This window comes from Furipterus horrens, unplaced genomic scaffold, assembly GCF_987537825.1.
Source record: "Furipterus horrens unplaced genomic scaffold, mFurHor1.1.pri manual_scaffold_2, whole genome shotgun sequence".
Classification (NCBI taxonomy): Eukaryota; Metazoa; Chordata; class Mammalia; order Chiroptera; family Furipteridae; genus Furipterus; species Furipterus horrens.
The window spans coordinates 75,922,193-75,937,950 of NW_028327172.1; the positions used below are offsets into that span (position 1 = coordinate 75,922,193).

Consider the following 15,758-nt stretch of genomic DNA (forward strand, 5'->3'; position numbering starts at 1 on the left):
GCACTGACCTGTTGCTATTGGTGCACGCCCCTGTAATGTGAGTAATAAATGGTATGTACACCTCTGCTAATCCACTGGATGTTTTTTCTTCTTCTAAATATTATGAACACTTAAGCAGCTTTCTGGTTTAAAGATCCCATGCTATAGATGGGATCTTTTATGTGTTTGTAAACCATTCAGTTTAAAGGTGACCTAGAGTGAAGTGACCTTGGCTGACACACCTGGACTCTCCTCCATGTGATGTCTCTTATCTTTCAGCTGTCTAGTGCAGGCTTATTTGCATGGAGGCACGGGTGGCCACGAGGGGGAGATTCACCATACTTCCAAAGACCTGAACTCAGGATTGCACAATGTCCCACTACTGCATCATGTTGGCCAAAACCAAGTCATAATGTCAGTCTGCAGTAAGGGCAAAGAGCATGGATCCAAGGAGGACGATGGTTGGGGACATCTAAAATCAGTATTGTATTAAGTGGTTTTTCAAAGCATAGGAAAACTTTTATAAATATGCAAAGTAAACATATAATCGTGGTAACTTTGTAGTGTGAAATTAAAGAAGATGATTACAGGAGGGGGGTGGATGGACATGGAATAAGGTATAAAGGAGATAAATGGTAATGGAAAAAACACAATAAAAATAAAATAGAAAAAAGAAAGGCAAAATAAAGATATTTTTAGGCAAAGAAAAATGGAAAGAATTTGCAAGTAGCAAACTGCTTTTTGGAAATACGAATGTACTTGATATACAAGAAGTTATGAAGATCAAAGAAAGAAGTTAATGCATTGAGGAATCTGAGTAAACATTGTATAAAATGATGCTTTTTGTGTGTGTGCATGTATGCATGCATTTGTGTTTTTAATAAATATATAATTATATTAATAATATAAACAATTAAAATATGTAATTGATATATACCAAAAGAAAGAAGCTAGATGATCATACTCCATTTTATAAAATTTTCTATTGTTTAAGTCTAGTGGCAAGCTATTGCTTTTTTAATTAAGCAGAGGTGTCCTTTTAACATTCAGCAAATAAAAAATATACACATGAATACATAGATAAATAATATCCAGAATTGACAACTAAGGAGATCAAGGAAGAGAGAGAAAAGGTGGTCTAAGTTTCATTGAGTAGGGGGAAATGAGCTACCTTGTTTCATCAAATACTATAAATTAGGCACTATTCTAGGTATTGTTATATGCAATTGTTTAATAATTCTAAATGGACTTTTTAAAATCACACATCTAACCATTTATTTTCAAAATGAGTACTGGAATTTTCTTACAAATGCATGAAGTCTCCATTGTTCTTATTCAGTAAATACTATTCAACTTAAGTACAGTATAATAATTCTGAGGTTCTCTTTATGTATTACTATTATAAATGGAAAAATAATCATTATGCACATATCACTAAAATGGAACTTATCTTTATCAATTTACAAAATAAAGCCGTTTTTTGGTTTCTAAAAAAAAAAAAGAGGGAGAGCGAGAGAGAATAAAAGATATTACCTATTTGGGTTTTTGAAACAGTGATACATCTACTACATTAGGCAGTTTTCAGTTGGTTTCTCACTCTCCTCAAGCCTTCCACCTTAACATTTCCCTTCCAGAGTTGAGCAGGCATCAGTCAAGTGGGCCCTCCCTCCAATTTAGTGGCTATGGGGTGGCACAGAGACAAATAAGGGTCAATTTGCTTTATTAAGTGTGTTAAAAATAGACTGAAAAGCAGAACAGAAGTTCTGTGTGTGTATGTGTGTGTGTGTATTTCATTCTGTAGGCTTTGTTATATCAAAGTGAAAAGACAAGTTTTGCTCTGTTTTCCAAAGGAGAGAAGCTAAAAATCAGAGGAGGACTTAAATTCTATCCTGGCAAAGAACAAGAGAATTTGAGAAGTTGCAGTTTCCCATTTAGGCAATGTGAACACATGAGTCACTGAGAGAAGAAGGTTGCTTTCGTTTTCACTGTTTTTCCTATCCAGGGAGCCCGAACAGCAATGTCTGGTGAGTGGCTCCAGTTTTTCCATTGTTTATGGCTGTGTTTTGGGGGGTTTACAGCTCTGGAGGAGGTGGGGGTGAGAGCAAAAGAGCCATTAGAGGGGCACTGACCACACAAAACTATTTTACTCTAGGATGAAAGTTATGGGAGCCTGAGTCACAGTAATGATTAGGCTAACACACAAACTATTTTAGTTAATAAGTTATAGCTTCTTGTAAAGAGAGGAAAGTGTAAAAAATCTGGACCTATATTCTCAGACATTTCCTGTGGTTTTAGGTTTTTCTTTGGACTCACACTGACCCAGAATTCTTACCTGTTTTATGAGTGTTCTCTTGTTTGGGTTAGAGGCCATGCTGTGGAACAGAGTAACTTGTATTTCCTCCATATTTCTGCTCTCTGTATGACCTTGGGTTTGCAGCAGCAAGCTATGGTTTGTGCTCTCAGTCTCTGTAAACAGCTGCCTTCAGCCCTGCCCATGAAGATAAAATGTGTTACTTTACAGGTGTGATTTGTTTATGCTTTATTGCTACACATATTAAATATAATGTGTTTTTAAATTAAGCATTAATAAATGTGACAGAAAGTGAAAAGGCAGTAAAAAGACTGAACAGAGTCAGCTATCATTAACCTCTTTAGTTAAGTTGCTTCAAGTCTCTGAAACTCAGTTTTCCCATCTATAAAAAGGCACAGGCTTGAACAAGATAGGTGTTATTTTAAGTGTGGTCTTTGGCATCATCTCAGGGATTGTTAAAAATGAAAATTCGTGAAAATAAAAATTTGATAAACCTACCTTGATCTATCAAATCAATTTTTTTTTAGAGAGAGAGGGAAAGGGAGAGAGAGAGAGACAGAGAGACAGAGACAGAGAGACAGAGAGAGAGAGAGAGAAGGAAAGAAAGAGAGAGAATGGGAGAAACATCTATTTGTTGTTCAACTTATACACTTGTATGGGGAGGATATTCTAACCAACTAAGCACCCGGCCAGGGCCTAGAAAATCAGAAATTTTGTGACTGAGTTACAGCCAGTTCTGCTTATCAAGCTTTTTCTTCGGCACATTGAAATTTGAGAGCCACTAGCCTCAAACCAGGTATTGAAGGTCCAGTCTACATCTAAAATCCCATCTTTCTCACAGACAAGAGATGTCAAGAAGATCCTATCAACATGGTGAAGTCAATGACAAGGAATTTCCTTGATGGCATTTTTGATGATTTGATAGAAAAGAATGTGTTAAATAGGGATGAGTTACAACGATTAGGGGAAGGAGTGAGCCTCATCGTGGACAGAACTGAAAGCCTAGTTGAAGATCTCACTGAGAAAACTGAAATGGCAGGCAAAATACTTATGGACCGGCTCTGCAACACCAAGAAACAGCTGAGTTTAAGTGAGTATCTCAGGCCAAAGGGCTAGTAACTTGTTCTTTATCTACTATCTTTACGCCCATTGTCTTCTTATTTCTGATCACATGTGGAGAATAAACTATCCACATCTCTAGTATCTTCTTTGCCTGACTTTCTTATTTAATACTTCAAAATGCCCTGATCTACTTTAGCTCCTGTTCCACCATCCCCGGTCACTTAACAATGATGCACATTTTCTTTTTTTTTTTTTCCCTCTTTCTTTCTTTCTTTTTTTTTTTTAGCAATCGTCACCATCAATTATTCTAAAACATTTACTTATTCGTTATATTATATTATATCTCCATGCTAAAATGTAAGTTCCACGAGGCATATATCATTGCTTTATTCAGGAATATATCCCAAACTCATAGAAATGGCACCTGATAGGTTCTGAGTAAATAAAACATTTGTTAAGCATGTCAATAGTACTAGAATTGTATAACATTTAATTAGAACTTTTAGTTAATCTGTGCTACTCTTGCCATATGCTGCGGACTTTAGAATCATTCCCAAACATGTAATATTCAATACAAAAAAAAATCTGTCATGTTCTCCTTAGCAATGGCTTATCCCAAGGGGTAAATTTCTAAGAACCTATATTTCTCCTTGTTAAAGGAGGACATGGGCAATTTGAGGCTAGAACATGAATGTGTCTTTCTCTCTAGAGCATGGGTTGGCCACACTTTCTTTGAAAGGATAGATAGTATTTAAGCTTTTTGTACTATATGGTCTCTGTCATAACTCAGATCTTCTGTTATAGCATGAAATCAGCAATATATTATATAAGTACAAAATGAGTGTGGATGTGTTCCAATAAACCTTTATTTACAATAGGTTGTAGGCTGAGTTGAGCCCTCAGACAATAGTTAGCTCACCCCTACTTCAGAGTAAAATATATACATGGATATATTCCACATCCTTGGAACATCCCCCGGGGATTATATTTTTGTTGTTGAAAGACTAACTTTTGTAAAGAGATATACTTCTCCTCCTCAGAATGAAAAATGCTTTTGCAGAAAGGCCTTGATGAAGGAATGTATTACAAGAAGATAATGAGCTTTTCCATGTTTCTCAGAAACTCTGCCTCCTCTTTCATGTGGCAGAATGTTACAGTTCTATAAAAAATAAAATTAAATTAAAACACCTGCAGTTTAGAGAATGAGCCACATTCCCATGCTTTATAAGGTAACCCCATGCTGGACAGTCATTTCCTTGTCAGTGCAAGGAAAAAGTTTAAAGTATGTAGGTTCAAGAAACTTACTTCTGTTAATGAATTTTTATTTTATTTTATTTTATTTCAGAATCTCATCCTGAAAATGAGGATGATGAATCTGAGAACAGTGAATCTTCTTCTTCGACAGGTAACTGTCCCCAAATCTCACATCACAATTTGAAACTGTTGGACTTCTAGTGCTGTCAGAATGCATTCTGGTAAAGATCTAGGACACCTGTGTTCTCAGTCAATGTTCATCTTTGGAAATAACCTTTGATGCTTAACTTTTTGTTCATTCCACCTCAGAATCTGAACATGAAAGTGAAGAAAATGGTGATAAGGAAGAAGCTGGATCACTGGAGGCTTTGGCTCTCCCTCCAACAGGTAACAGCCATCAAAACCAATGACTCATGGGAGCCCTCATACATCACTTGGGGTAAGGCAGACAGGGACCCTAGTTATAGTGGAAAGACTACTGAATTTAGGTTTAGGAAATTGGGTATTCCTCCTACTGCCCCTAATAAAGTCTCTCAAAAGTAAGATTAACACACACATCCTTGTTCTTTAATTCTCCTAAGAATCTGGAAATGAAAATGAAGATGATAAAACTGAGGAGCATCCTGGGTTGTGCCAGGCATTGGTTCTACCTCTGACAGGTAATATCATGGACATATAATGACATTATTTAAGCTAAGGCACGTAATAAAGACTCTATGGGGTAATGGAAAGAAAAATGGAGTAAAACACAAGAAACTTATACATTTATCCCATCTGCCATTGTCTAACCATGTTCTCTGGTATATATATCTCAGCTTTTCTGAGGTTCATATTTTTAAATAGGATTAATAACATATTTAAAGGGATTTATAAAACATCTAAGATATAAACAACTATCAACTTCACAAAACAAAATAAGGATGTGATTAAGGAAAGTACCTTAAAAATCAATATGAATCGTATATACTATGTGGTCACCAAAGAAACTGATGAAATATTGGGCTATGTTAAAGAATAATAGTGTCTAGAAATGAAGTAGTGATGTTGTTGTCTTCCAATGATCATATCTTCAAAGTTTCTGAACAAAGAAATAAAAACTTTATAATCTTTATTCATTTTTATATCAATTTATATATATGTGCATATATTAATTGAAAACCTACTATATGCTATTCTAATTACTGGGTTTATAGTAAAAAGCAATACAGAGGTCCTACTTACAAGGAGTTTACATTGCAGTGAGGCTGTATATATAATAAACATGCAAAAAATAAATGGCAATTTCAGAGAACATACAAGAGAAAAGAGGATTAGAGCATAGAAAGAGATGTTGTTGGTATTGGGGGGTAGTACATGAGCCAAGGTGGATAGTTTAGAGAACTCTTTTGAGGTAATATTTCAGTACATATCTGAACAATAGGGAGGGAGTTGTGACAAATTCTAAATCAAAAGCATTCCATGGAAGCGTGAAGCAAGAGCAAAGACTCTAAGTCTCCAATGAACTTGACATAGAAAAGGCCAATCTGGCTGGAGAATTTGAATTAGGGGGACATGGTAATAGGAACAGCTAAAGAGTCAGACTGCCATTGCCGTACAATTTGGGGACATTTGGGAAGTGGGAAGGAATTTGAATTTTATTTGCAATAGAAATCCTTTAAGACATGTTTAAGCAGAGGAGAGATAAACAAGCACAGAGTCAAAAAGGCTAGTTAACAGCTGTTTTCACATTTCAGTTGAGATAATAGCTGTTATATTAAAGTTGTAGTAACAGGGATGATGAGAAGGAGTTAAATTTTGGGTCTATTTTGGAGGCAGGGTCAGTAGAAGCTATGGATGGATTGGATGTGGGTTAATAAAATAAATGAAGGCATCAATACCGATTCTAGGTGTTTTGGTTTGGCAACTAGGTACCAATTACTGAGATACAGAAAACTTGTGATTGAGAGCAAACTCAGGAGAAACAGATTTGCAGCAGCAGTCAAATATCAGGAGTTCTTTGTACATGTTTAGTCTGAAACATATGCTACATCCAAGGGTACATGTTGAATAAACAGGTGGATGTTCAGCTGAGGAGTTCAAAGAGGAATCAGGGATGGGGCTAAATTTTTGGATTCATCAGCATGTAAATAGAATTTAAGGTGATGGGACTGAAAGAGGCCTTGGGGAGAAGTGCTGATAGAAAATAACAGAGGTTTCAACATAGAAAAACACAAGTTTTGGAGGTATGGCAGAAGAGAAAGAGCCAGCAAGGAAGACAGGTTTAGAAAGAATGGCTGGAAAATGCAGCATCACAGAAGCCTATAAAACATTTCTTTTCAAGGAACAAGATGTGTTCAACCATGTTAAATCCTAAGAAAGCAAAAATTGGTCAGTGGTAACCATAATAACAAGTACTTCACTTAAGTGGTGAGGATAAGAGTCAGTTTATATTGCACCCAGGAGAAAAAAATGAGAAGAAAAAAAATAAAAATAGTGAAAATAGACAAAGCCTTTAAGGACGCTGAGAAGTGGAGTCTCTGCTCCACTCCTCAGTACAATTTCTCAGCTGGAGAAGAAACAAGGTCAAGGCAAAGGTGTTTTTAAAAGGTACCATGATATGAAGGCATGCTGCTATGCCAATGGGGATAACACAGTTGAAAGAGCAAGAGAAATTGATGATGTAGAAGGCACAGCTGAATAAATGCCTGAGTAAAGTCCTTGTGGGTGAGAAGGTATGGAACTCGGAGCATAAGTAGAGGTATCACCTTTATATAGGAGGAGGGTCATGTCTTTCTTTATAGCAGGAAGAAAAATAGAGTAGGTGGGTAGAGATGTAGGTAAACTGATGGATTTGTTGATTAAAAGATGAAATCATTTTTATGCAAAAAATATTATAAGAAACAGAGGCTTGTTGCCCTAAGGAAAAACAAAAACAAAGAACCAGGAGATATTTAGTAGCTATTTTCAAGTTGAAAGCAACTGTTCATTGACAAGCAGTTATAAACTGTGCAAGATAACATTAATCTGTGCCAGATATCATGATAGATACTGGAATTACAAAGATTAAAGACACCTTTCCTGTCCTAATTAAGCTTACAGTACAATAAACACAATTAATATAAAATATAATCATTGTTTATATGGGGCTTGTACATAAAGTAATGGGGGTATATATTGAAGTCACAGAGGAATTCAAGGGCTTTCACAGGGAAAGGAATTAGATATATATATTTTTTATTTTTAATGACCCCAATTATGGAAATACATAACAGTACTTAGAAGGTTCTTCAGAATGGTTCAAAAATGCTTTAGAATGTTGTAAAGCATTGTTAGTGAAGATATTTCAGGGAGTGGTAATAATAAGTAGGGGTATTGTAAGTGGAGTTCAAATATCTGAAAAATAACTTGACTAGGCTAAAAGAAAATTAGGATTCCTTCTAAATCTTAGATACTGTGTTTATGTGAGTTCAATGTGTTGGGTTTGAAAGATTAGTCTATGCTGTAACCACTAAGAAAAACAGAAGTATATAGTGGGGTCAATAAGAGGCATAAATAAAAAATAAGAGGGGGATACTCAAGTTTTTGTTTTAGTCATTTTAAATATAGACTATTTTGATGGGGTAGCAGTAAGGATTTCCAAAGAATGAGATCCCACTCAAAAAGGCTGTGTGATTGCAAAACAGTGGATGTTACTGCTTAATAAGATTTTATTTTTAATTTTTTTTTAATTTCTCTTTTAGCTCCCCTGGAAACCCAGCCTTCTGAACCCATTCATAAGTTAAAGCTTTGTACTCCTGAACATTTCCATAGACTGAAGACAACAAAGGCAGATGAGGTATTTTGCTCTGGAAAAGGGAGACACACGAATTTGCCCACTCAAACAAGATACTGCGGACATACTGAAAGTTTTTGTTCTTACTATAAATGCCTTAAGATCAAGCCAAATGGCACAGAGTGTTATCTAATTAAGTGGTCCCTACATTAGATTTCCTGTCTCTTCCGTCTCATCTTGGAAAACACTCTGAACTCTTACCCACCACCCAACTAAAGCCAAGTTCCTACTACATGTTTTCAGTTTGTGGTCCTATCTCTTTGTGGTCCTATCTCTTTCCTCATGAGGACATAGTTACATTCCCAAGCTCTGCAGCCGTCCACTCTATAATTGTAGATACCTGTTTTGTATGAACTTTAGAGGCAGAAGGGAGGAAGACTGAGGCAAGTTACTCTGTGTCTATTAATTGCAGATATATCCAGTGATGGAGAAGGAAGGCAGAACACGCCTGGCCCTCATCATCTGTAACAAAGAATTTGATTATCTTTGTAACCGATATGGTTCTGAAGTTGATATTTTGGGGATGCAAGACCTACTTGAAAGCCTTGGATACTCAGTGGTTGTAAAAGTGAATCTTACAGCTCTGGTAATGACTCAGGAGAGTGAGACTAGCCTCCTACCACCCAAAACAGTTTTGAACTTTTTCTTTAGCAGCTATAAGAACAAAATATATATTATAGGAATTACATTTGTTCCAGAATAGGATCTTCTAGATTTGTCTCCTCCAATGCATAGTGTACTAACAAAGATTTAGAGCACTTCTATGTACCAGTATTTCACTAAAAATGTTGGATCTTTCTAAAGGCCTCAATCTGAGTGACATCTATTATTTGATAGTTAGGTGAGATGGAGGACCTGGGCCCTGAAATTGCCTGATACCTACATAATGCGTTCATGAGACTTTTGTAATTTTGATATCATGTGTCTAAATGTAAAACCAGGTATGTAGTAAAAAAAATTTACACACACACACACACAGAGTTATGAATTGGGTTCTCCCTAAAGTATCTTTGATGGCCTTAGACAAATCATTTTAAACCTAATTTTATACTGTTCCATTTTAAAGAAATTCGTTAAGTGTTCATAGTTTTTGTCAGTAGAAAACTATCTCTCTTTTAGAATGAAAACTTACAGGAACTCCAACATATAAAACAGATGAAAGCTAAGCCTTCCTACTGGAGATTTGTCCTATCACTTGCCTCTCATTATACTTCATCCCCAAGTACCTTCCTAAGTCCAAATCACCTGATTCCTCGGTGCCTGCACCTTTTTTTGTTAACTCCATCTATTGTACTATTTGAGTACAAACTATATATGGAGATTGTCTTCATAATAAATCTGGAGTCTTTTCTAGGAAATGGAAACGGTGCTATTGCAGTTTGCTGCCCGGAAAGAACACCAATCCTCGGACAGTACATTCTTGGTGTTTATGTCTCACGGTGTCCTGGAAGGAATTTGTGGGACAAAGCACAAAGAAGAAGAGCCAGATATACTTCGTGATGATACAATCTTCCAAATTTTCAACAACCGTAACTGCCAGAGTCTAAGAAACAAACCCAAGGTCATCATCATGCAGGCATGCAGAGGCAGTGAGTCTGAGTTGGGGGACCCCAGGGAATGACCTTACACTTTCTTCTATTAGCCTAATGTCTAGCCTTCATTTTCCAAGAGATGGGTGAAAAAACAACATTTTAGTACTACTCTTAAGCCCAGTCCAGAAATTGTGTTAAGTTTGTGCCATTCTTAAAGAAATGATAAGTAGGCTAGAGTAATTAGGAATTCCCTTATCATTTGCAACCAGGCAGTCAACAAGTTTAGCTTAAACTTAAGTGGGCTCTGTATGGTTCACGCTCAGTGAGATAGTTTTCTAGTAGTAAGATAACTTTATTTTTAATAAGTTATACATTAAGATGTACTAAAGTAATGAAATAATGGTAAAAAATATTTTGTGTGTTTGTGTATGTGTTTAAATATAACACCTTTCATATGACATGAATGTCTCTCCCAGGAGGTGCTGGGACTGTTTGGGTGACTGACATGGGAGGAGCCTCTGCACGTAGATATGACCATACCTTTCAGTGCGACATCTGGAGTGATGCCGTTACAAAGACCCATGTGGAGAAGGACTTCATTGCATTCAAATCTTCAACTCCACGTAAGTGACTTCAGAGAGAACAATTTCTTAGTCTCTTAGTTCCTAGATTACAGACTAGGCTATGATCATACCTTGTCACTGATATAAGAACATTTCCTCTCTAAAAAGATATTTTAGGTTGTAAATGTATTTAAAATATTGAACTTTTCATAACTAAAAAATTTAGTCTTTATTTTGGAGGAAACTTTCAAACTAAACAGGAGTTCAGTGAGGATCCAGACATAAAATAGTCTAACTATAAATAAAATAAGAGTTATTTTTTCTTTTTAAATATATGTATGGCACAGAAATGTAACATATTCTTATAGTTTAATCCACCTGATCCTCTACTAGCAATTAAAATAGCCAGGAAAACTGTAATATTTGTTCCGCATATCCTAGAACATATTTCCCTCTTATTTGAATATAGTTTTAAGAAATTAGTTAACATTCAAGTGCCTGCCTTCAGGATAATTTAGTCAATGACTGAAACTCCTTCTTTGGTAGAAAAGTCATAGCAGAAGAGTAGAAAGTAGAAAGAGAAGATATTCCTGATTGATCATGGTCTAGTCTATAGAAAATCTATTTGATCGCCATCCATAATATTGTTTTAGCAATCATTTAGGTAATAAAGGGGTATTTTTAAACTAGTTTACACAAATCACTGCTTTAAGTGCTGTAGTGTAGTAATTGCAAACTTCAGGGTACATACAAATTACTTGAGAATCTCATTAAAATGTAGATTTCTGATTCAGCAGATCTGGGGCGAGGCCTGAGATTCTACCTTTCAGAAAACCTGCGTGGTGATGCCAGTGCCGTTGGTCCGTGACCATAAATGAGTAGCAAGGAACTAGAGAACCCTGTGAGGCTGGCCTGGCAAAATAGGAAAAAAGGCCATGCAGGCCACTGCACATCTGGAATAGTTCTACTTCAGTTTATTTTATACTTTTGAAGTTATATTTAAAAGATGAATTCCACTCTAAAGTCATATATGATCTGACAGTACTCTTTAGAGGTTGTTTAATTTAGTTGAGAGAATAAAGCCTACTATGTAAAATTCTTGTATTTATTTCTAATGCACATAACTATGGGCTAGCACTGGGCTAGGTGCAGGACATATGATACACAGCTACAGCAGACATGGTTACTGTACCTTACAAAGTGTATAGTCAAGCCAGAGAGGCAGAAAATAATTGAGGGTTGGGGGGATACAGACATAACATAACAGAAATAAATAATGATTTCCAACTGTGATAAATGTTTTAAAGAAAAAATTGTGCTCATATTTGAAAGATGGAGTTAACCACATCAAGGGTAAGGGAGAAACATTCCAGAGAGAAAAAACAGTGTACATAGAGGACCTGAGAAAGAAAGGTGCTTAGAAAACAGGGTCAGTGAGGTTGTAGCATGGACCAGGGGAGGGTGACCAAAGGAAGATTAGAGAGGTAGGCAGAGGCCATGCAATTTAGGGCTTCATATGTTAGGGAAGGATTTGGTCTTTTATACTAATACACTTTATTACTAATATTGTTGTACATTAACAGTAATAAGAAATTTTGGTGAAATTTAAGCAAGAAAATGATTTTTATTTTTAAATGATCACTTCGGGGATTCTGTGGGTAATAGATTACACAGTTTGGTAAGATGAGCTGTAAGGAGACAGGTTAAAATGCTATGGCAGTATTACAAACCACAGGTGTTAATGATTGTCTTGGAATGAGGTGAGTTGTTGGATCCGAGAAATAATTAGTAGATAGAAATTAATATGACTTAGTGGTTTAGTGGATATTGCAGGTAAAGAAGAAGGGATGATAGAGGTGACTCGTTTACAAATATATGACTATGGTGTGTTCATCAAAATAAGATGCATTTGGCATATTTTGAGATAAAATGAAGAGTAAAGAGTTAGCCGTATTTTTAGAAGAGAGATCTGTGTTAGAATTTTTGGAGATGCTTACTTAAGAATGATGTTTAGTATCCTACAAATAGATGATATTATCTAGAAAGAGAGAACAGAGTGAAAAGAGATGCTGCGTGTAAGGCTTGAAGAACTCCAGAGTTCAAGATTAGAGAGAGAAGTATTTATCATCAAATTAGACTCAGAAGATATAGTCAGAGAACAAATAGAAAACTAAGATTATTTGTTGTCAGAGTTACCAAGAAAGAATCTGCTGGAGATAAAATACTTCCCAATGTGAATGGCAGATCAAATAGAGGTGAGGCCCAATAAATTACAATTAGATTTAATGACTTGGAGGACAGGGATGACCTTGCAGAAAGTCTTTTGGTAAATATAGTGTGGACAGAAGAAGCTCGATAGGCATGACCAAGTGAGGAGAAAATGAAGTTGATGTGTAGAATTTGAGAAATTGAACTTGTAAAAGGAAGGAGAAATAGGATGGTAGCTGCAGATAAACTGATAATTTATTTGCTTTTTTAGATAGAAGAGACTTGATCACACTGCAATTGTAAGGAGAAGTAGTAATTCAAACGATATTCATACAACAAAACTGTAAGTGTAAAAAGCTATACTAGGAAGCAGTATGAATGATGAGAAGACCCAGAATCAAAAAATGCTAAGGGCTGAATACTTTTTATTTTTTTTTAATGTAGTAAGCTCTGAAAAAAACATGTTTTTTTCTACTACTTGCAATATTAAGGGTCATGACTTTGACCCTGCTAGTAAGAAAGTCAAAGGGATTTATAATTGAGGGTCCAAGATGGTTTTCTTTGGGCTGCACTCTAAAATTGTGGTCCCCACTTAATCCAGATTTGGCATCACTCTCTCCTTCAAAGCATCAAAATCAAACTTTACCCAAAAGCTATGGCTCTAGGTGTCTTCCACACTTAAACAGAATTCACATCCTCCAATATTTTTATAATTTTTATTTGCAGATAATAGTTCTTGGAGAATGGACACACTTGGCTCTCTCTTCATTTACCAAATTATTTACCACTTCAAAGAATATTCTTGGTGTCATCATTTGGAGGAGATTTTTCGAAAGGTAGGGATCTTCTTGTCCTTTAATTTATGCCCCTGAAAACTTTGTAGAAACATTTCACAGTCCTGAAGCTTTAGGTCTTCTTGATGATCTTTCCTGTAGCCAAAGTTTATTTAAAGAGGAAGTTTTATGAAGTACTACAAAGAATCAGAGTGAGTTTCTCCAATCCTGATAGCCTTACTCATTTGGAAAATGCTTTTGAGCAAGCTAGTTACCTGTGTGTATATGCACTAATTTCAAGGAAAGGATAAAATTTTCTTCTGTTTATACATACTATAAATTTTCTCATTCCTAAGTGAGAAGTTCAAATTTCATGTTTAGAAAATCTCTAAAGGCTTTCTTTACTAATTTAGGTTCAACGTTCTTTTGAGACACCAAATGAACTGGCTCAGATGCCCACGATTGAAAGAGTGTCCATGACACGGTATTTCTACCTCTTCCCTGGCAATTAAAACTATTATGAAGCTTCTCAGGTAAATGTATCCAAGAAGTGGATTTGGGTGCTTCCTGCTCAGAGTCTATACATATAGTCCAGACAGGAAGGAGAAAAATGATAGAGTGCCACTGCACACTCATCACTAAGGTTTCCCTTATCTGCCTTTTTTCTATGGTCCTAGGGGAAACCCTGGTTCCATCTGCCTTTAACCATAAAATAATGAGTGCATAAGAAATTATAAGTCCAGATAGAAAATCTTCACTCTTTATTTCTTTCAAAAACCTTCTCAGTGAGTAGAAAATATTTAGTTCTGATGCATACACAAAAGAAAATATTTGGACAGATTTCATGCAGCTGGTGTTTAACTGCCTTCCCAAGAAGTCAGTTTTGCTGAGTCACATCCCTACTCTGTGAGAGGCCTGCTAGTACTACAGTGGAACTGACTACTGATGAATCCACGCTGAGGCAGTAAGGCCCTGGTGCACATCTTTCCATTTGGGCATGATACATACATAGTCCTTTTGTGACATATATCACACTGTGGAGATTAACTGTATTTATGTCTTACTTCCAGTTACTAATAGTCATCTTTTTCTGCTTTTTTCCAGGAACAATGGAGGCATTACAGTCTCTGTGAATTCACTATTTTAAAAGGTCGATTTTTTTTTTTATCAAGAATATTTTTATATAGAGACTTGACTTCTGGTGCTGAACACCCAATACAGTGTACAAATAATGTGTTGTGGAATTGTGCACCCAATACCTGTATAATTTTGTTAACAGTGTTACCCAATAAATTTCAGTAAAAACAGAAAAAAAATTTTTTTTGTACAATTTCCAACTGCCCATCCTCTGCAAATACCAGGCTAAACTCATTATCATACTGTAGTTGAGTTAATGTTCAATAAAATTCATTTAAAAGTATGCTTGTCTTCTACTTTTATCATAAAGGTAAATCATACTCATTTAAAAAAAAATTTAAGTATAGAGAAACAAAAAATATTTTTTTTTTCAAAAAATATTTTTAATGAAGCAATAATGCTTCTTAATTTTTTGGAACTCCTTTTGTTAAAAAGCTCAAGTTATTTTTATAAATTTTCCCAGTTTTGGACAATAGATTTGGTTTTATTTTATTATTTTGGCATACTCTTTAATAATCACTGTAAAATAATGCCCTATCCTTGACTAGAAACTTCCATGGACATGCACAACAGGGTGGGGATTGACTGTGGGAGTGGGGGGTGGGCAAGGCAGAGGAGAGCAATGGGGAAAATTGGGACAATTGTAAAAAAAAACAATAAAAATAAAACATCAACCTAATATTAAGAAGTAGACAATAATCAAGAATATACCCTATACATTATTAAAAAGTTATAAAGTATTGCTAAAAATGCCCTTATTATTATTTTGTATTTTGTAATATTCCATCAGGCATTATAGCATATATTATTTAAACATTACTTATTTTTAACTCTTCATCTAGTATATGTTTATTGATTTTACAGAGAGGCAGGGAGAGAGAGAAAGAAAAAGAAGCATCAATGATGTGAGAGAGAAACATTCATTGGTTGCCCATACACACTCCAGTCAGGGATCAATCTACAACTTTTTGGTATACAGGACAAGGTTCCAATCAACTGAGCCACCAAGCCAGGGCTAACCTTACCTACCTTTAATGTCCTTTTAAATATTTATTTTTACACACTCTATGATGATGAATATTTTCATGCTTTTGCTTTATCTAGGCCTAAATTTATTTTCTTATAATA

General features: G+C 35.5%; 1 protein-coding gene across 2 annotated transcripts; it reads left to right on the forward strand.

Annotated features, from left to right (window-relative positions):
• The first annotated feature begins 1,740 nt into the window (after window positions 1-1,740).
• On the forward strand, window positions 1,741-14,913 carry LOC150018855 (caspase-12-like). Of its 2 annotated transcripts, XM_090265890.1 has the most exons (12): window positions 1,744-2,003; window positions 3,132-3,380; window positions 4,698-4,757; window positions 4,916-4,993; window positions 5,188-5,265; window positions 8,326-8,420; window positions 8,830-9,003; window positions 9,772-10,006; window positions 10,426-10,572; window positions 13,447-13,556; window positions 13,907-14,026; window positions 14,598-14,913. In XM_090265890.1, exons 1-11 carry the CDS (start codon window positions 1,997-1,999, stop codon window positions 14,003-14,005), a joined length of 1,332 nt encoding a protein of 443 aa, XP_090122016.1. In that variant the 5' UTR covers window positions 1,744-1,996; the 3' UTR covers window positions 14,006-14,026; window positions 14,598-14,913. The 2 variants fall into 2 exon arrangements, with proteins under 2 accessions (XP_090122017.1, XP_090122016.1); XM_090265891.1 differs by lacking the exons at window positions 13,447-13,556; window positions 13,907-14,026; window positions 14,598-14,913 and adding an exon at window positions 12,992-13,141 and having other exon boundaries at window positions 1,741-2,003.
• The last annotated feature ends 845 nt before the right edge of the window (window positions 14,914-15,758 follow it).